We start from the raw sequence: 14,963 nt of genomic DNA, 5'->3' as shown, positions 1-14,963 counted from the left end.
TCAGATGGGGCTATACCACCCCAGGCCCCTCCTCTCCCCTCCTCATTGGACTGGCCCCTATTGAAACCAATCAAAATCAAGCCTCTCTTATTCTCCGCCTGATTGGCCTGTTTTTGTTTTTTATGTTTTAATCACAAGCCCCGCCCACCACATCAGTAACCCCATCTCCCGCCAAATGCAGAACTGAAATGAGTGAGGCATCAAACTCGATTCAAATGTGCGCATCATTTAAAAATACAACTTAAGATAAATAAGTACCTGAATAGATAACAGATTTTCTTGAGTGTAACACTGATTAATGCTCTGTTGACTATTAGAAGTAGAGCATATTTATTAATGAGGTAAATAACCAGGCTGCGTTAAAGGGGAACTCCACCAATTTGTCAAGTTTCACATGATTAAGTGGTTAAGATGAGAGTCGTTCAGAGTGGTTTGGTGTGAAATGCTTCATTCTAGAGAAAATTACAGAGTCACACTTGTTCACAGTGGTGATGATAGGAACCTATGGAGCCCTGCTGGTGACATCCCGTGTAAATAAAAGTAATGACTTAGTAAGAGGTAGGAATAAGGTCCTAAAGTGTGGCCAAGACTTAGTAAGGCATGAAAACAAGAATCAAGTCCTGGCCACAACTTAATTGTCTCGTTCCCATGCTAAGTTGTGGCCACAGATTAGGATCTTGTTCCCACGCCTTACTAAGTCGTGGCCATGCATCATTTGAGTTTAACGCCTCTAAAAGCTCCCTCACAGAAAAGTATTACACAAAATGGTTAGATAGTTTTGTTATAAAGTTTTGGCCTAAGTGTTTTTTTAGTCCATTTGTTTGAATCCATTCATGGCGCAGGGGTACATGAAGCGTGTTGTGAGGCAAAATAGTCCCCAGAGGAAAGCATTTTTGGAGACTTTCCACTATTTTACCATCATCAACATTACATATAAAAAAACTCTTTAACTTTATATCTAAATCACTGAATTGTGCAGAAAACTTGAAAAAATCAGTGGAATTCCCCTTCAAAGTTTTGAGTTCTTTGAACCTTTAACAGTCAGTTAACAGAACAATAACATCTTACATTATATTATTATAGTGAGTTACAACACTGAATCTTTTTACTTTTTATCTTTTTTTACTGACTTTTTGAGCCCATACTGTGCCAATATACAGGCACAAGAGACCAACTTTTTGCTTATTTCAGAAAATTAGAAGCCTCAACAACTAAATGTAATATTTTTCAATATTTAGTGTGTCCACTATTTACCTCCATTACAGCGTCCATTCTTTTCAGTTTCGCTTGCTTTCAGTTTCTCAAATCTGCAGGGATATTTTTTCCACACCTCCAAAGTTCAATCTTAGAAGATGGTTGCACTTCATGCTTCTCACTATCCAAGTAATCCTGAACACATTTAGTGATGTTGAGGTCTGGACTCTGGGGTGGTCAGTCCATTATTCTGAGAACACCAGCAGCTTCTTTGTTTGATTTGTCTGTTTCCTTTTCTCAGTGAGGGCTTACTGACAGCTGCACATCCTTTTAGACTCATAGTGTTGAGTTGTCGTCTCACAGTGGAAGGATGGCTGTGGATTTTTTCAGATCTGAAGCAGCTTGATTTTCTCCTCTCTCTGTGAGATGAAAGCGTTAAGTGCCGTTTATCTGAGAGGGACAGTTTTGGGGGTCTTCCAGGTCTTTCAGGTGGTTGTTAGGAGTCTCATTTTCTCTGTAGCTTTTAATCATTTTTTGAAGTCCAGTTTTGGAAACTGTCTTGTTTCCTTTGACTTTCTCTTTTCTTATTCAAGTGGATTATTTTATACCTCATCTCTTTAGAATGACTAACACACTTTTGGCTGATTTGGCTGGAAATTAAATAAATGAAGGGAGCTCTCAGACTCTTTCTGTACTGTAATACATTTTATTAATGTAAAAATTATGCAAACATTTGAATCAAGTCAATGTAAGATTTACTTACATTAGAGTTGTTTAACTTTTGTATTTGTCTTCTGCTGGGATTCACTTAGAACTCTTAGACATCAACAAACTTTTAAATTCTGTAAAATGTCAAATCGTGATGCATTGTTTATGATGAATGCGTTCTAATGCTTTCATATCTTTTCAAGTATATTTATGAGGGAAATCTATTCACTCAGTTCCACTTTATTCCCTCACATTCCGTCTCTGACTCTTTTGTTTGGGATTCATTACATTCTCTTGTGTTTATTCAGCTCACGTTCTGTCTTACCTCTCTTTCTAAATCTTGAGCATTTCATTTCAGAGCAAAAAGAGAAGAATGGAGTCTAACAAAATGTAGTTTATATGCTGATTGATGCACTAAGAGGTTCCACTGCAGTCTTATAGGGAACTCAGTACTACAATAGATTTCAGAACTGATACTTTGTACCTCTTTGGTCGTTGGTATCTACTTTTAAAGGGCCACTTATGATGTCCGTGTGCTTTTTTTCTACCAAAAGCACTTAATTTATATTTACATTTTCATTTTCCAGCCCTTTTATCTCTAAAAATAAAACATTATATTTGCTACTTTATATTTGTGTCTTTAAGACTGATACATGTAAAATTGGACTGAAACACTCCTTATAGCTACAGCCAAAGCTAAACTGCTATAGGCTGAATAGGCTGAAATATGTAAATGCGTTGGTTTTCATGACATCACAAAAACAATTCAAAATGGGTATTTTATTCTCTTTTCGCACAGTACATTCTGAAACTTTCACAATGTTAACAAACTTTTTATTGAAATAAAGTGAACACGTTTTTTCCATGATATGGGCCCTTTAATACTGCTTGAGTCGCTTCAATGATATGGGCCCTTTAATATTACCTGAGTTACTTCAGTGATATGGGCCCTTTAATATTACTTGAGCCATTTCAGTGATATGGGCCCTTTAATACTACTTGAGCCATTTCAGTGATATGGGCCCTTTAATATTCCTTGAGCCATTTCAGTGATATGGGCCCTTTAATATAACTTGAGCCATTTCAGTGATATGGGCCCTTTAATATAACTTGAGCCATTTCAGTGATATGGGCCCTTTAATACTACTTGAGTCATTTCAATGTTATGGGCTCTTTAATATTATTTGAGTCATTTCAATGATATGGGCCCTTTAATACTACTTGAGTCACTTAGTTAATATGAGCTCTTTAATAATACTTGAGTCATTTCAATGTTATGGGCTCTTTAATATCACTTGAGTCATTTCAATGATATGGGCCCTTTAATACTTCTCGAGTCACTTCAATGACATGAGCCCTTTAATACTACTTGAGTCACTTAGTTAATATGAGCCCTTTAATACTACTTGAGTCACTTAGTTAATATGAGCCCTTTAATACTACTTGAGTTATTTCAATGATACAGGCCCTTTAATACTACTTGAGCCAGTTCAATGATATGTAGGCTTTAATATTACTTGAGTCATTTTAATGATATGGGCTCTTCAATACTACTTGAGTCATTTCAATGATATCTACCTGAGTCATTTCAATAATACGGGCCCTTTCATACTTTTTTTTTTAATTTACAATAGTCTGAGGTACTTTACCCACCTCAAATAGGAGCAGGACAACACAGGCGTCAGTGAAGAATAATGATGTTCATATAGACAACAGAATAAATATTTCCTGTACCTTAAAAAATTGTTTTATTGTAATCAACAGCTATAATTTGCCATTACACCATTCATAGTATAGAAAAGTTCAACAAAGCTTTAACATGTTTGCCATATATGTCATATTGGGTCAGTTTAATAAAAATAAATTAGTGCTGTTTTTCAGTCAAAACAACATTGCAATTAGTATTCCTTTACAGTAATAATGGTCTGACACTTCTTTACTGCGATTAATTTCAAACACAAATGACAAGATATTATGCAGAGGCACTGTACTGTAATAAAACATCTTGACTACTGAATTTTTATTCATAACAAAATGAGACATAACAGGCACGGAGACAGCTGGTAGACTTCTTTTTTTCTGCTCCCTTCATTTGCATAGTAATAACTCTATTTCCTCATTTGTGTTAAGCAACATTAAGATATAACATCATATAGAATTACTCCTGAGTACTGAACGTTTAAACTGATTCATACTTCATAAGCGCTACGTACATGAGGCCTGTTTAGAACAGTAACACTGACGGCATCGCATTTTAAAACACTTTCCAGTACATGATCACCCATTCACTGAGACTGTATTTAGCTTAATGTATCATTGAGTTAATTATCTCTATTCAACATTTAAAACACTTGGGAATATAACAACAAATTAGACTATACAAATATCTAATATAACATGATTGTAGAAACAGAAGGCACGACTAGACAGTACAATAAGACTATAACGGCAATCCGCCTGTTCATTTTCCTTTCCTTATATCATCTCATAACAAAGTAATGTACAAAAAACTGGAATCTACAGAGTTTCATTAAAAAAATGTTTTACATAAAAATGGTAGTGTCCACTGAAAAAAGTAATGCACCAGATTTACTTGATTCAAAATGAATCATTTCCATTTGAAAGAACTGTACTGCATCACAATACACAATAGCCAAAGTAAGTCAACTAAAGGACAAAACTTACTAATGTGAGGGATTTAAATGATTAACGTTCGACTACTGATATCAATTAAAAAAACACTCAAGGGAAATTCCACCGATGTTTCAAAATTTCTGCATAATTAAATGGTTAAGATGTAAACAAAGTCATTCAGAGCGGTTTGGTGTGAAATGCTCTGTTCTAGAGAAACTTACTGAGTCAGAATTGTTCACAGTGGTGATGATAGGAACCAGACATCTGAAAAGTTCTGCTTCTGAAAGCTCCCTCACAGAAAGCTATTATATAAAATGGTTATGAATATGAAGCCTGAGGCCTGAGACACAGTGTTCAGATTTAACACTATTTTACCATACATGTAAAACTCAGAAGACACATCTAGGGTCACTGGTGGTTTTTTGAAACTAAATGCATTTGTGTAATTGAGATTTTTCTAAAACGAACCATTTCACATCAAACCACTCTGAATGACATGACTGTTTATATCTGAATGACCAAACTGGGCAGAAAAAAACAGCCAAATTACCCTTTAATAGAATTTCATTTCCAATAAACAACAGTTCCTGTTTGAAGAGGTTTATCGTTCAATTTGAGGAACGTTTTTAACATTAATGTTTTATGCTTGAGGGCGCTATAGGCATTTCTTTTTTCCTAGTTAGGCCTACTAAAATGAACCGTGCTGCTAAAAATAATCATTCAAGACAATGATCGCACAACTGCAGGGTTGTATAGGCTATATTTAATACACTTTCAGGCTTCATATTCACACTTATGCTTGACCTCAGCCATCAGTACTATGTTCCACGATCCACACAAGGAACCCTTTTTATGTATCAGGGCAATAATACAATACTCAGTGATGTTGATTTGTGTGCTCATAAGTGTGCATACAACAAGAATTGTACACTGGCTTAGAGCATGGCTAAGTGCTGACTATTGACAGTCAGTTATGAGTCAAATTTGCCAAAGTTTGCATCCCCAGTTTATGATTTTTTTTCATGTAGAAATGACGCACCCTTATGAATCAAGTAACTTCACCGCATTACCCTTTTCAGTGTAGTTTGACTGACATTAATGTGAAGGGTTTGACAGCAGCCTACAGACAGGGACAGTTTGTTTTGATGTTCAATCTAAAATGAGATGCAGATCTGTAGAAGGGGACAGAAAACGAAAACAACAACAGCAACAAAACAACAACAACAATATGGGCTTTAAAAAAGCTATAACAACAGTATGTACACTGGAAACCACTTCGCGGTGAAACAAGGCACGACAGATCCTGCGGAAGGTGCGAGTGGGTGGACTTCCAGACGGTCCCCTCAGGAGGTGTGAGTGTGTGTGTGTGTTATCCATCCAGGCTGATCAGGTTCAAGGGTCGCCATCCGGGGGAGGAGGCTGGCACAGTTTATAGAGTCTTACAAAAAAAAACAAAACGCAGTAGATGCACATTTAATTAAGAGGCTGAAGTCATTATTCAAACCTGACCACACTGACTACAGAACAATTATAGTGACTGACCAAAAGTCAAATTTACAATTTAAAAATATATAATTAACTTTACCCTGAATGTAGTTGTTTAGCCGAGACATGCTGGGTGTCAGAGGTTTGTTCTTTTGTTTTGAACTGGAGCTATATGGCCAATGCAGCTAGTACACCAATTAGCTTCATGCAAAGTACTTCAAATAAAACCTAAATTATCACACATCTGCCTCAAATTAGCTATTAGCTTGTTTGTTAGCTAAGTTAGTATACTTGGTTGACCTATTCTTTGAAAGGGCCCATATCATGGAAAAACAAATTTCTTCACTTTTTAAATAAAGGCCTGTTTTGAACCCATTGTATTTGTGATGTCACAAAATCCAACACATTTACATGTAGCCAACAGCAATTGAGCCCTGCCCATTCATGTCAGAGTTACAAGGAGTGTTTTAGCCTGGACTGCTTTTTGACTGAGGCACAATACTCGGCAACTAATCAGAACACAGCTCATTTACATATATCAAGCACAGTAAAACAAATTTTAATTCTGAGGGATAACGAGAGGTTGGAAATGGTGTAAATGAATTATGGCCTGTCATAAAAGGTCAGATAAATGTGGGATACAGGACTTCAAAATGTTAATTGGTGGGGCACACGATTCCATGATTCCAGCTTCAGATACCAATCATGTCTTGGCTGACTGTCTACATGTTGGGTAATGGTTCCTTACTTTACTAAGGAACCTATAGGACCACGAACACTTAAAGAACCCCCTGCATGCTTAACCCCTTAAAATCCCAGGCTAATTACATACTAAGGCTTATTATTCAACAACTACAGAGACTTCAGTGCAAACTGCCTAAACTATTCTTAGGTTATAGAAGTGTGTAATAAACCTTTGGGCCTGCTGGTGAGCCCTGGCCATTTAAGTGGTTAAATGGTTCTTTGCATGTTGAAATGGTTGTTGAGATTGATGGAGAATGTGTTATATCTGGTTCTATATAGCACCAATAAGGGTTCTTCTGTTGTTACCATGGCAAGCTTAGAAGAACTCTTTTTGATGCTGTATAAACCATTTCCAAAACGTTTTTTATAGAACCATATCCAACACATTCTCCATCAATCTGAAGAGCCATTTAATGATACAAAGAACCCTTCAAGCAATTGTAATTAATGTCTACTTATGTTCAGTTTGTAACTCAAACAACCTCCTTGGATGCTTCCAGGAGAGCTTTACACTGACGCTACTGTAACAGCTGTCTGTGCAGACAGTGGGCGAGCCCTTAGTCACTGTAATGTGAAAATCTGCCTTTCTGTTTCGTTTTACAAAACCTCGGCTTCTCAGGAGGCGTTCTACTGCAGATTTCTCTCTCTCTCTCGCTCTCTTTCTGTCAAATAAAACACTGCAGCACATGTTCTTCCAGAAACGGTCTTGCCAGCATCCACAGTATAATGTGATGGCTGTCGAAATGTACAATGTAAAACCGCAGCCTAAACCTCAGCTGGAGAAAATGCACTTTGGAAGTTTTCAGGGTTTTCAGAGGTAATGCAGATGCTCTGGTTACCTGAATCTCTAAGTGGCAGACTGTGAGGAGCAGAGCTGGGCCTTCAGCTCAGGACATAAATGTCAAAAAAGTCAGAAAATGACCAAAAAACCCTTCTCTACAATTATGCTTATTTCACTAGCACCCCTATGGGTTTCTAATAGTATGTTAAAGCTAAACAAATGCTGCTGCATGTGAACAGTTTTTGGCTGTTCTAGATTAAACGCAAACATTTGAAGCTTGTAAGAAACATTCATAGATATTTCACCTTATCAGTGTATCAGTTCTACAGTGACTATTTCAGTACAGAGTCCTGGCTGCTGCTGCCACTTCCTTATTAACTAATCCTAACTAATCCTAACTAATTGAAAACTGGTTAGATTACGGTTCTCATTCACTGTCAGTGATATATCTAGAACTTCCAGACAAACTAGAATGACATTTCTCATAAAATTGGTCTCATTGTAAATCAAAACATGACTGGTTTATTTTTTTGTCAGTTCCTAATTATGTTGGTAGTTAATCTAACATGTAAGGCTTTCAGTTCAGCTCTTAACCCTTTTGTTACCAACCAAAATCTAACTTTTACTACAACATTCGATTCTATTAAACAAAAGTGTATTTTTATGCTATAAACAAAATAGTGCTGTAACTCAAAAAACTCAGAAAGTCAATCTTGAGTTTACTGAACAAATATTAAGTCAACAGAACTTAAGACAGACATTCCTTTTCAATTAACTTACATTAGAACTTAAATTAACTCCATTTTAAGGCTGTGTAACTTCCAGTTAAAACGTTTTTTTTTTCTTTTTTAGAATATACTTCCTAGAAATCATTAGGTTCCCCACTGGCTCTTTAAAGCAGAAACTAAAAAGTCACTTTCTGCCTTTTAATCTACTCTTCTCTGTTATTAACATTATTTTTCAGTGCACTTATTTTTGGTATGTAAACAAAAGAACATGATCTAACAAAAAATTCTGAGAATTCAGAAGTTTTTGTAAACACAAGAACACACTTGAAAATTCAGAGGCCTTTTATTGTTGCTCTGATGAAACAAATCAATAACAAGTGTTTCTATAACGATAGTGAACTGTGTTTGAATATGTGCACACAATCAGAAACAACTGCAGTGCATCCAACAATAGAGGCACCATGGAGCTTCTTTTATACAGTGATAGGAAACATAGTAGTTCACAGAAAGCTCCAATTCCACATGCTGATCTATTTTACTGACAAATGGACATGGGTCATGCAGCTCAACAACTTCTCTGGGGGCAGATTTTGATCAGTTAAAGACAACAAAGAGTCTGAACATTCAGTGAGATATGGTTAATACATAAAATAACCTAGTTCAAGCAATTCTATTTAAGTGCCTCTCTGTAAATAAATATAATGAAAAGCTTATTGCTATATACTTTTTTTGTTATTCTTGCAGAATTAACCAGCTGTTCATACAATAGTGAAGCCATTAATCATCACAGCTGTTCATACACCAATACAAAAGGCCTAAAACCAAATAAGTCATATTGTCATGATATACAGTGTACAGAAAGAAGCACACCAAAAATTTTCTTTCAGGTTTGAAAGCTAAAGAATATTTTCTCAGATGGTCTAAATTCATTCTTACATTCAATGCATACTTTGCTCATATTTGAGGTCTAGTGAGAAAACCACAGTAGGGGCACAAAGGAGGAGCAAAACATAATCAAACAGAAAAGTTGGTACAGAAAAATGGGCCAGATAAAGAATTTCTGTATTTGTTTATTTATTGAACATAAGCTTCATGTTTTATTTATAAAATGAAAGCGCTTTCTTTTTGGGTACTGAGGTTAGGGTTAAGGTCTCATTAAATATGGATACTTACATATCCTATCCTTACATTAACATACATTAAAATTTAACTTACTGTCACGCTTCCCAGCTCTTGGACTCTCACTATCTTACGGACTTCAATTCCCAAGATGCATCAGCCAGCCACATAACTCAGCCATTCAATCATCAGTCAGTTAACAGATCCCAGTGACCTGAGTTCTAATTGTTTTCACCTGTTTGCTGTTGTATATATACATGTCTGTCTGTCTCTCTCACTGTGAAGTATTGCCTCTGTTTACCAGTGTGTACCGAGCCTTTTGTCTGCAGTTTGTTCTCTTGTTATGACCCTGTTTTGTCTACCGTTGTTGATTTTTGGATTTACCCCTTTGGTCAAGGTTACTGGTTGGTTTGCTTTTTGGTTTAGACCCTCACCTGTACCAGGTCTATGTACCGTGTTTGGCTATTCTTGTTTTTGACCTAGTCTGGTGTTAAACCTACTGTTTCATATCATTCTCCTTATAATAAACCTTATGGTTTATTTTACATCAGTGAGTGTCTGGTTCATCAACACAGTGTTACACTTAGTTTAAAAGAATCTATTATACAGTCGCATGCAAAAGTCAGAACTTCCCTGGTCAAATGACATTTTGTTGATTTTCTTAATGAAAATATGTGAACGCATCCTCTACAGAGAACACACAAAAATAACATTTTTCTGTACAATTCCTATTTATTTGCTGCCTTTAACATTTAAAAAAAAAACCTAAATATAAAATGCACCATACCTTTTGCACAGCCTCCCCCCAATATGTTATATAATCAGTAAACTGTGCATTAAAAGGTGCAGAAGTGTGTTGTCTGTAGAGGATGTGTTCACTTATTTTCATTTAGGAAATCAACAAAACATGTATTTTAACCAGGGGCACCTAAACCTCCGCACAACATTATATACTCTCAGAGAAAAAGTTACTAAACTGTCACTGTGGTGGGACCTTCAAGGGTATATTTTCAGTACCTTCATTTAGGGAACATAATTGCACCATATTCCATTGCAATTATACTTTACAAGTTGTATGGACTCCACACATCCTGTCTCGACTCACTGAACATTAGATTAAGAAACGGTGCAAAAATGTATGAAAAAAGTATTTCAAGTACACAACTGGACATTAAGACCATTGTTGTACCATTAAGGATATATTTACATTGTTTGTTCCATAGTGTTCCATGCACTGTACCTTTTTTCTGACAGTGTACATAAGTCATATGCAACATAACATAACGTGCTGTTGCACAAAAACCTTGTATCTCCAACTTTTGACTTCATCATTTGAAACTTCAAGCTATCCTGTGCATTGTGTTTAATTTGATTTAATTTAATAGAAATGATCTAAAATTACTTGAAAAAGAGATCTCTTACATTAACTTCCATTGTAAGTTAAGACTGCTTTTCCTTCTTCTGTAAAGTTACCATTTTGGAGGTTTTGTTAAAACAGCGATGATAAGTATAAACAGCTTTTTAAATATAACCCTCTCAGGTGCTTAAAACTTTTGCACAGTTCTGTGTGTATGACCCCAGACTGTGTGTGTGCATGTGTGTGTGTGTGTGTTCTGGTTACCTTGGCACTGAAGATGGGGTGCGGTCTCTCACTCCGAGGTTTTTGGCTGAGTTCTGCACTCTGGCCCCCTGAAAAAGCAAAAAGGCATAATTAGGAATTTCACACAGTCCCTTTAGAGCAGCTATGAACATATCACCATACATGAGCATGAACATAGTGGTGGGGAATATGATGACATAATGATATATTGTTATCATGATAAATTAGGTCAGGGTACTGTAGCAAATGGGCTGACGAGGCAGGTAAGGAGGCAGAGTACAAGCATGAGTACATTTTATTAAAGTCATTATGTGGATAATCCAAACAGCAGGCATACAGATAAACAGTACTTGTATCTATAGAAAACAAACTAAAACACTATAACAAAGGAAACTACTAAGAACATGAACGGACTGGATAAACTATGAAACACAAAGAGGAACACAAAGATCACAAACCTAAACCAGGCACATACAACATCAAAGTTAAATATCAAATATCAAACAATGCTGGCTGGGGAACAATGGAAGGACAGGGGTATATATATTCTAACACAGAAGACAAGGAACACCTGGTATTCATGAGAGGGCAGGGCTAGGAAGCAAGGAACAGGTGAAGGCTGAAGTCAGGGCAGGACAGCGGAGGAGATAACACAACAACAAAAGCACATGGCACTAGAAACCAAAGGCACACGGTGGATGTAAACAAAAGCACAGAGAGTGACAAAATGTTACAGGTACACTTTTCCGACTTTTTTGATGGGTATGGTCAGTACTTCTAGAGCACTGCACAACCACATGGACCATTAAAAACATCAATTATAGAGAGCCTGTAAACAATAACTTTTGTAGAGTAAACCGTATGGCCACAAGTAGCTGATTGGAGGTTGGTCCATAATACCAATAGCCTAGTTTTAAATAGTTTTATTTATTTATCTTTTGATTTTTCCTTCTCTTGCATCTTAAATTGTTGAATTATATTACAATTAGTAGATGGCACTACTGTTTACTAGCGCATGTCATCCTTTCCAACCTCAGAAAAATGAGATATTATGACATATATTTTGTAAGCGTGAAAGTATCAAGTATTTTTGTCATATCGTCCACCATTAGATGGACTGATTCTGAGTCTAATCAGTATCTTTTTGCAGAAACTGAAGGAAAATAGCTGTAAATCTAAGCCAGTACTTGAGCACTGAGCAGAAATAGTAGGTGGATTACACAGATTTCCCTGCCGAAAGTAAGAACCACTGCTTTTTGCATGAATAGAGTGTCAACATAAAGCTAAGCCTGGATTATCTGCTCAAAATTAGATTAGCGACAAATGGGAGGATGGATCTAATTGTGTTTTTATTAAACACTCCAGCCAGCAGTGGGTTCAGAATTACAGATCTAATTTCTATTACAGTCCTCCACCAAAGGCTGGATCAAAACATGTGCTGCTGCTTCGTGAGTCAGTGTTAAGAGCAATAATTATCGGTCAGCGCGGTTATGTTTTCTTAATTGGAACACTTTCAAACAGAGAACCCAGCTTAGCTCCTTTAGCTCTGCCGCTCTGCACAGATGCTATAATCTCATAACTCAAACGAAAAAACTGATTCAGTCCTACAAAGCACTAGAACTTGGTACTTCATGGCCTTCATATATAACTCTCTGGAGTCCAGGAGCACTGACCTTGTCAGATTTGTTTAACTGACTTGTTTGTGGCCATAAATTATGATATAAAACACATTCCTGCTCATAGAGCTTCTGCGCTGTCCTACTATGAGTTAAAAGATGGTCAGTACTGGCCCTGACTGAAGAATTCTTTCAGGGTTCTTTAATTCTGTGGCTTGAAATGCCTTTTCTTACATTTTGTTTAGTTATTTCTCACTTTTAATGTGTATCTCATTTGAAACAAGTGAAGAAATTGTGTGCAGAGTGCAGATTCTAAACTTTCAATCCACAACACATTTGTGTTTGTAAGAAGAAAAGGAGATATTTTATTAAGATCTGAATGTAATCAAGCGTTATTGCTGTGTGTGTATGTTCTGCCATGTTTTCATTACTGTTTTACAACAAAACAAATGGAAGAAAGTCAGAGATGCAAACTTGTTGATACAGACTGCAGATTGAATGCAAATGTAATTCACTTTGTAGCTATGTGAATGATTATGTAAATATACATATGTACAGTTTAAGAATGAGTGTTTTTTAGACCTCTAAGGGTTAACAAACACTTTTTTCTCACAGCGGGTGGAGCTCCATCATGTCAAAATGACGAGTGCCCACCTGCGCTCTGACGCAGAGGGAGCGAAAACGTAAATCTTCACCGTTTTCCGGACATTAGCAGTTTCCGCAAATAGCACGCAATTTGCCTGAGCGTGGCAGGTCGGCTGGGGGCTTTGCAGGTGGAGAGCCAGCGGGGGAAAATGAAGTGCTGCAAAAGCACCGCTGTAAGCACACAGCTGAGAGAGCAAGTGCAAGGCAAGCATGATGAAAAAAAAGCAATAATCAGCCATCCATCGCAAATACACACAGGTTTGTTTTTATACCTTGTCAGGATGTGGGAGCATTCATCCCAAATGTATTATACATGTAAGACAAATGCATATGTCTCATATAGTCCCATATGTATTCAATGTAATGATGTCCCACATGTATTATATATATATAAGTAGCATAATAAGTATCTTTTTGTGATGACAACATTATGCATTACACATCAAGTACTTATATGTAGTAATATGTCCCACATGTATTACATATAAATATCCACATGCAATAACAATGCCCCATATGTATTATATAACAGTAATTTCTTAAGCCTAATATGAGTCCTCACTCTAACTGTAACCTCAGTAACCAAAACGTTTTTTTCTCTTTCAGTTCTAAAAAATGCAACTGTGTAAAAAGCACTTTATAAAGTTTTTTTTGCTACACCTGACAAGGTAGGATGCACCTGTTTTTTTTTCTGTTTTTCTCTGATTTTCCTACATGGTCAAAAAAGCTTGTCCTGACAATGTACAGAGACATAAACACACACATAAAAAGGCATCTTTCTCGCTGTCTCTGTGGGAAACTGACCACTAAGTGCATTAGTGTAGGTATAAGCAGGCTCTGTAAGTGCAGTTCCACTCTCTTATCATGTCCTAGGATAACATCAGCAATTACATCGCAAGCATCAGGCCCATCCATCCATCCTAATAACTCCAATATGGGCAGACAGAAACGTCCTACCACCCTGCCAGGCCTTTACAGCCCAAACATATGGCAGTGCAGAGAGGCATATCAGTGTAAAGTCAAGAGATAAGAAACAGAAATAAACAGAAAGAACAAACTTCATCCTAACAGTTTTTAACAATAAAACTGTTTCCCTTTGACTAACATAGAAAGAGCAAAAAATGAATTTCCATAGTAGCGTTCTAGACATTGAGCAAAATACTCAATATGTACGTATATGAGCACTTCAGCTGAATTCTGTATTAAGCTCCAGGTTACGTAAGCAATAGAACACGAGAGGGAGTGTGTTATTGCGAAATAGCGTCACGGCTGTGATGTTATAACAATAACACACGAGTGTTCTATTGTTTTATACAACAGTTAAATAAATAAAGTAAGAAATAAATAAGTTGGACCGTGAATGTGGCATATAATATGTTTTAATGTTAGCGATTCCTTCCACCAAATTATAGTTCCTTAACAAGCAGCTTGTTGCTACGTCAGAGTAATGACCTCCACTCACTTGCTGCACAGCCAGCAGTTCGTTCATCAGCTCCTTACACTAAATTCCGAAACTGTCATCACCACTGAGCAGTTTTTTTGTTTTTTATTGCTGCAGTTTTATGGTTCACTCCGATTTGGTCAGACTCTGAAGACGAGACAACATGTTTGGCGAATGGTATTCAGTTAATTTCTGGCTAATTCCAGGTTGTTTAGGTGTTTTTCTGTCACAGCTGCTCAGTGGTGATGACAGTTTGGGAATTTAGTGT

At 36.7% G+C, this 14,963-nt stretch overlaps 1 protein-coding gene across 1 annotated transcript in view; it reads right to left on the bottom strand.

Annotated features, from left to right (window-relative positions):
- Window positions 1-4,761: 4,761 nt before the first annotated feature.
- Window positions 4,762-14,963, bottom strand: part of prex2 (phosphatidylinositol-3,4,5-trisphosphate-dependent Rac exchange factor 2) — a 217,102-nt gene continuing 206,900 nt past the window's right edge. The window contains exons 39-40 of the mRNA XM_036557970.1: window positions 11,015-11,082; window positions 4,762-5,974 (exon numbers count right to left, since the gene is read on the bottom strand). Coding sequence (XP_036413863.1) covers window positions 5,929-5,974; window positions 11,015-11,082 — 114 coding nt within the window. The 3' untranslated portion in view covers window positions 4,762-5,928. The remainder of the gene's footprint in view (window positions 5,975-11,014; window positions 11,083-14,963) is intronic.

Source organism: Colossoma macropomum, unplaced genomic scaffold (genome assembly GCF_904425465.1).
Source record: "Colossoma macropomum unplaced genomic scaffold, Colossoma_macropomum, whole genome shotgun sequence".
NCBI lineage: Eukaryota > Metazoa > Chordata > Actinopteri > Characiformes > Serrasalmidae > Colossoma > Colossoma macropomum.
The sequence above is the reverse complement of the archived record's forward strand: the minus strand, read 5'-3'. Positions and strand labels throughout refer to the sequence as shown.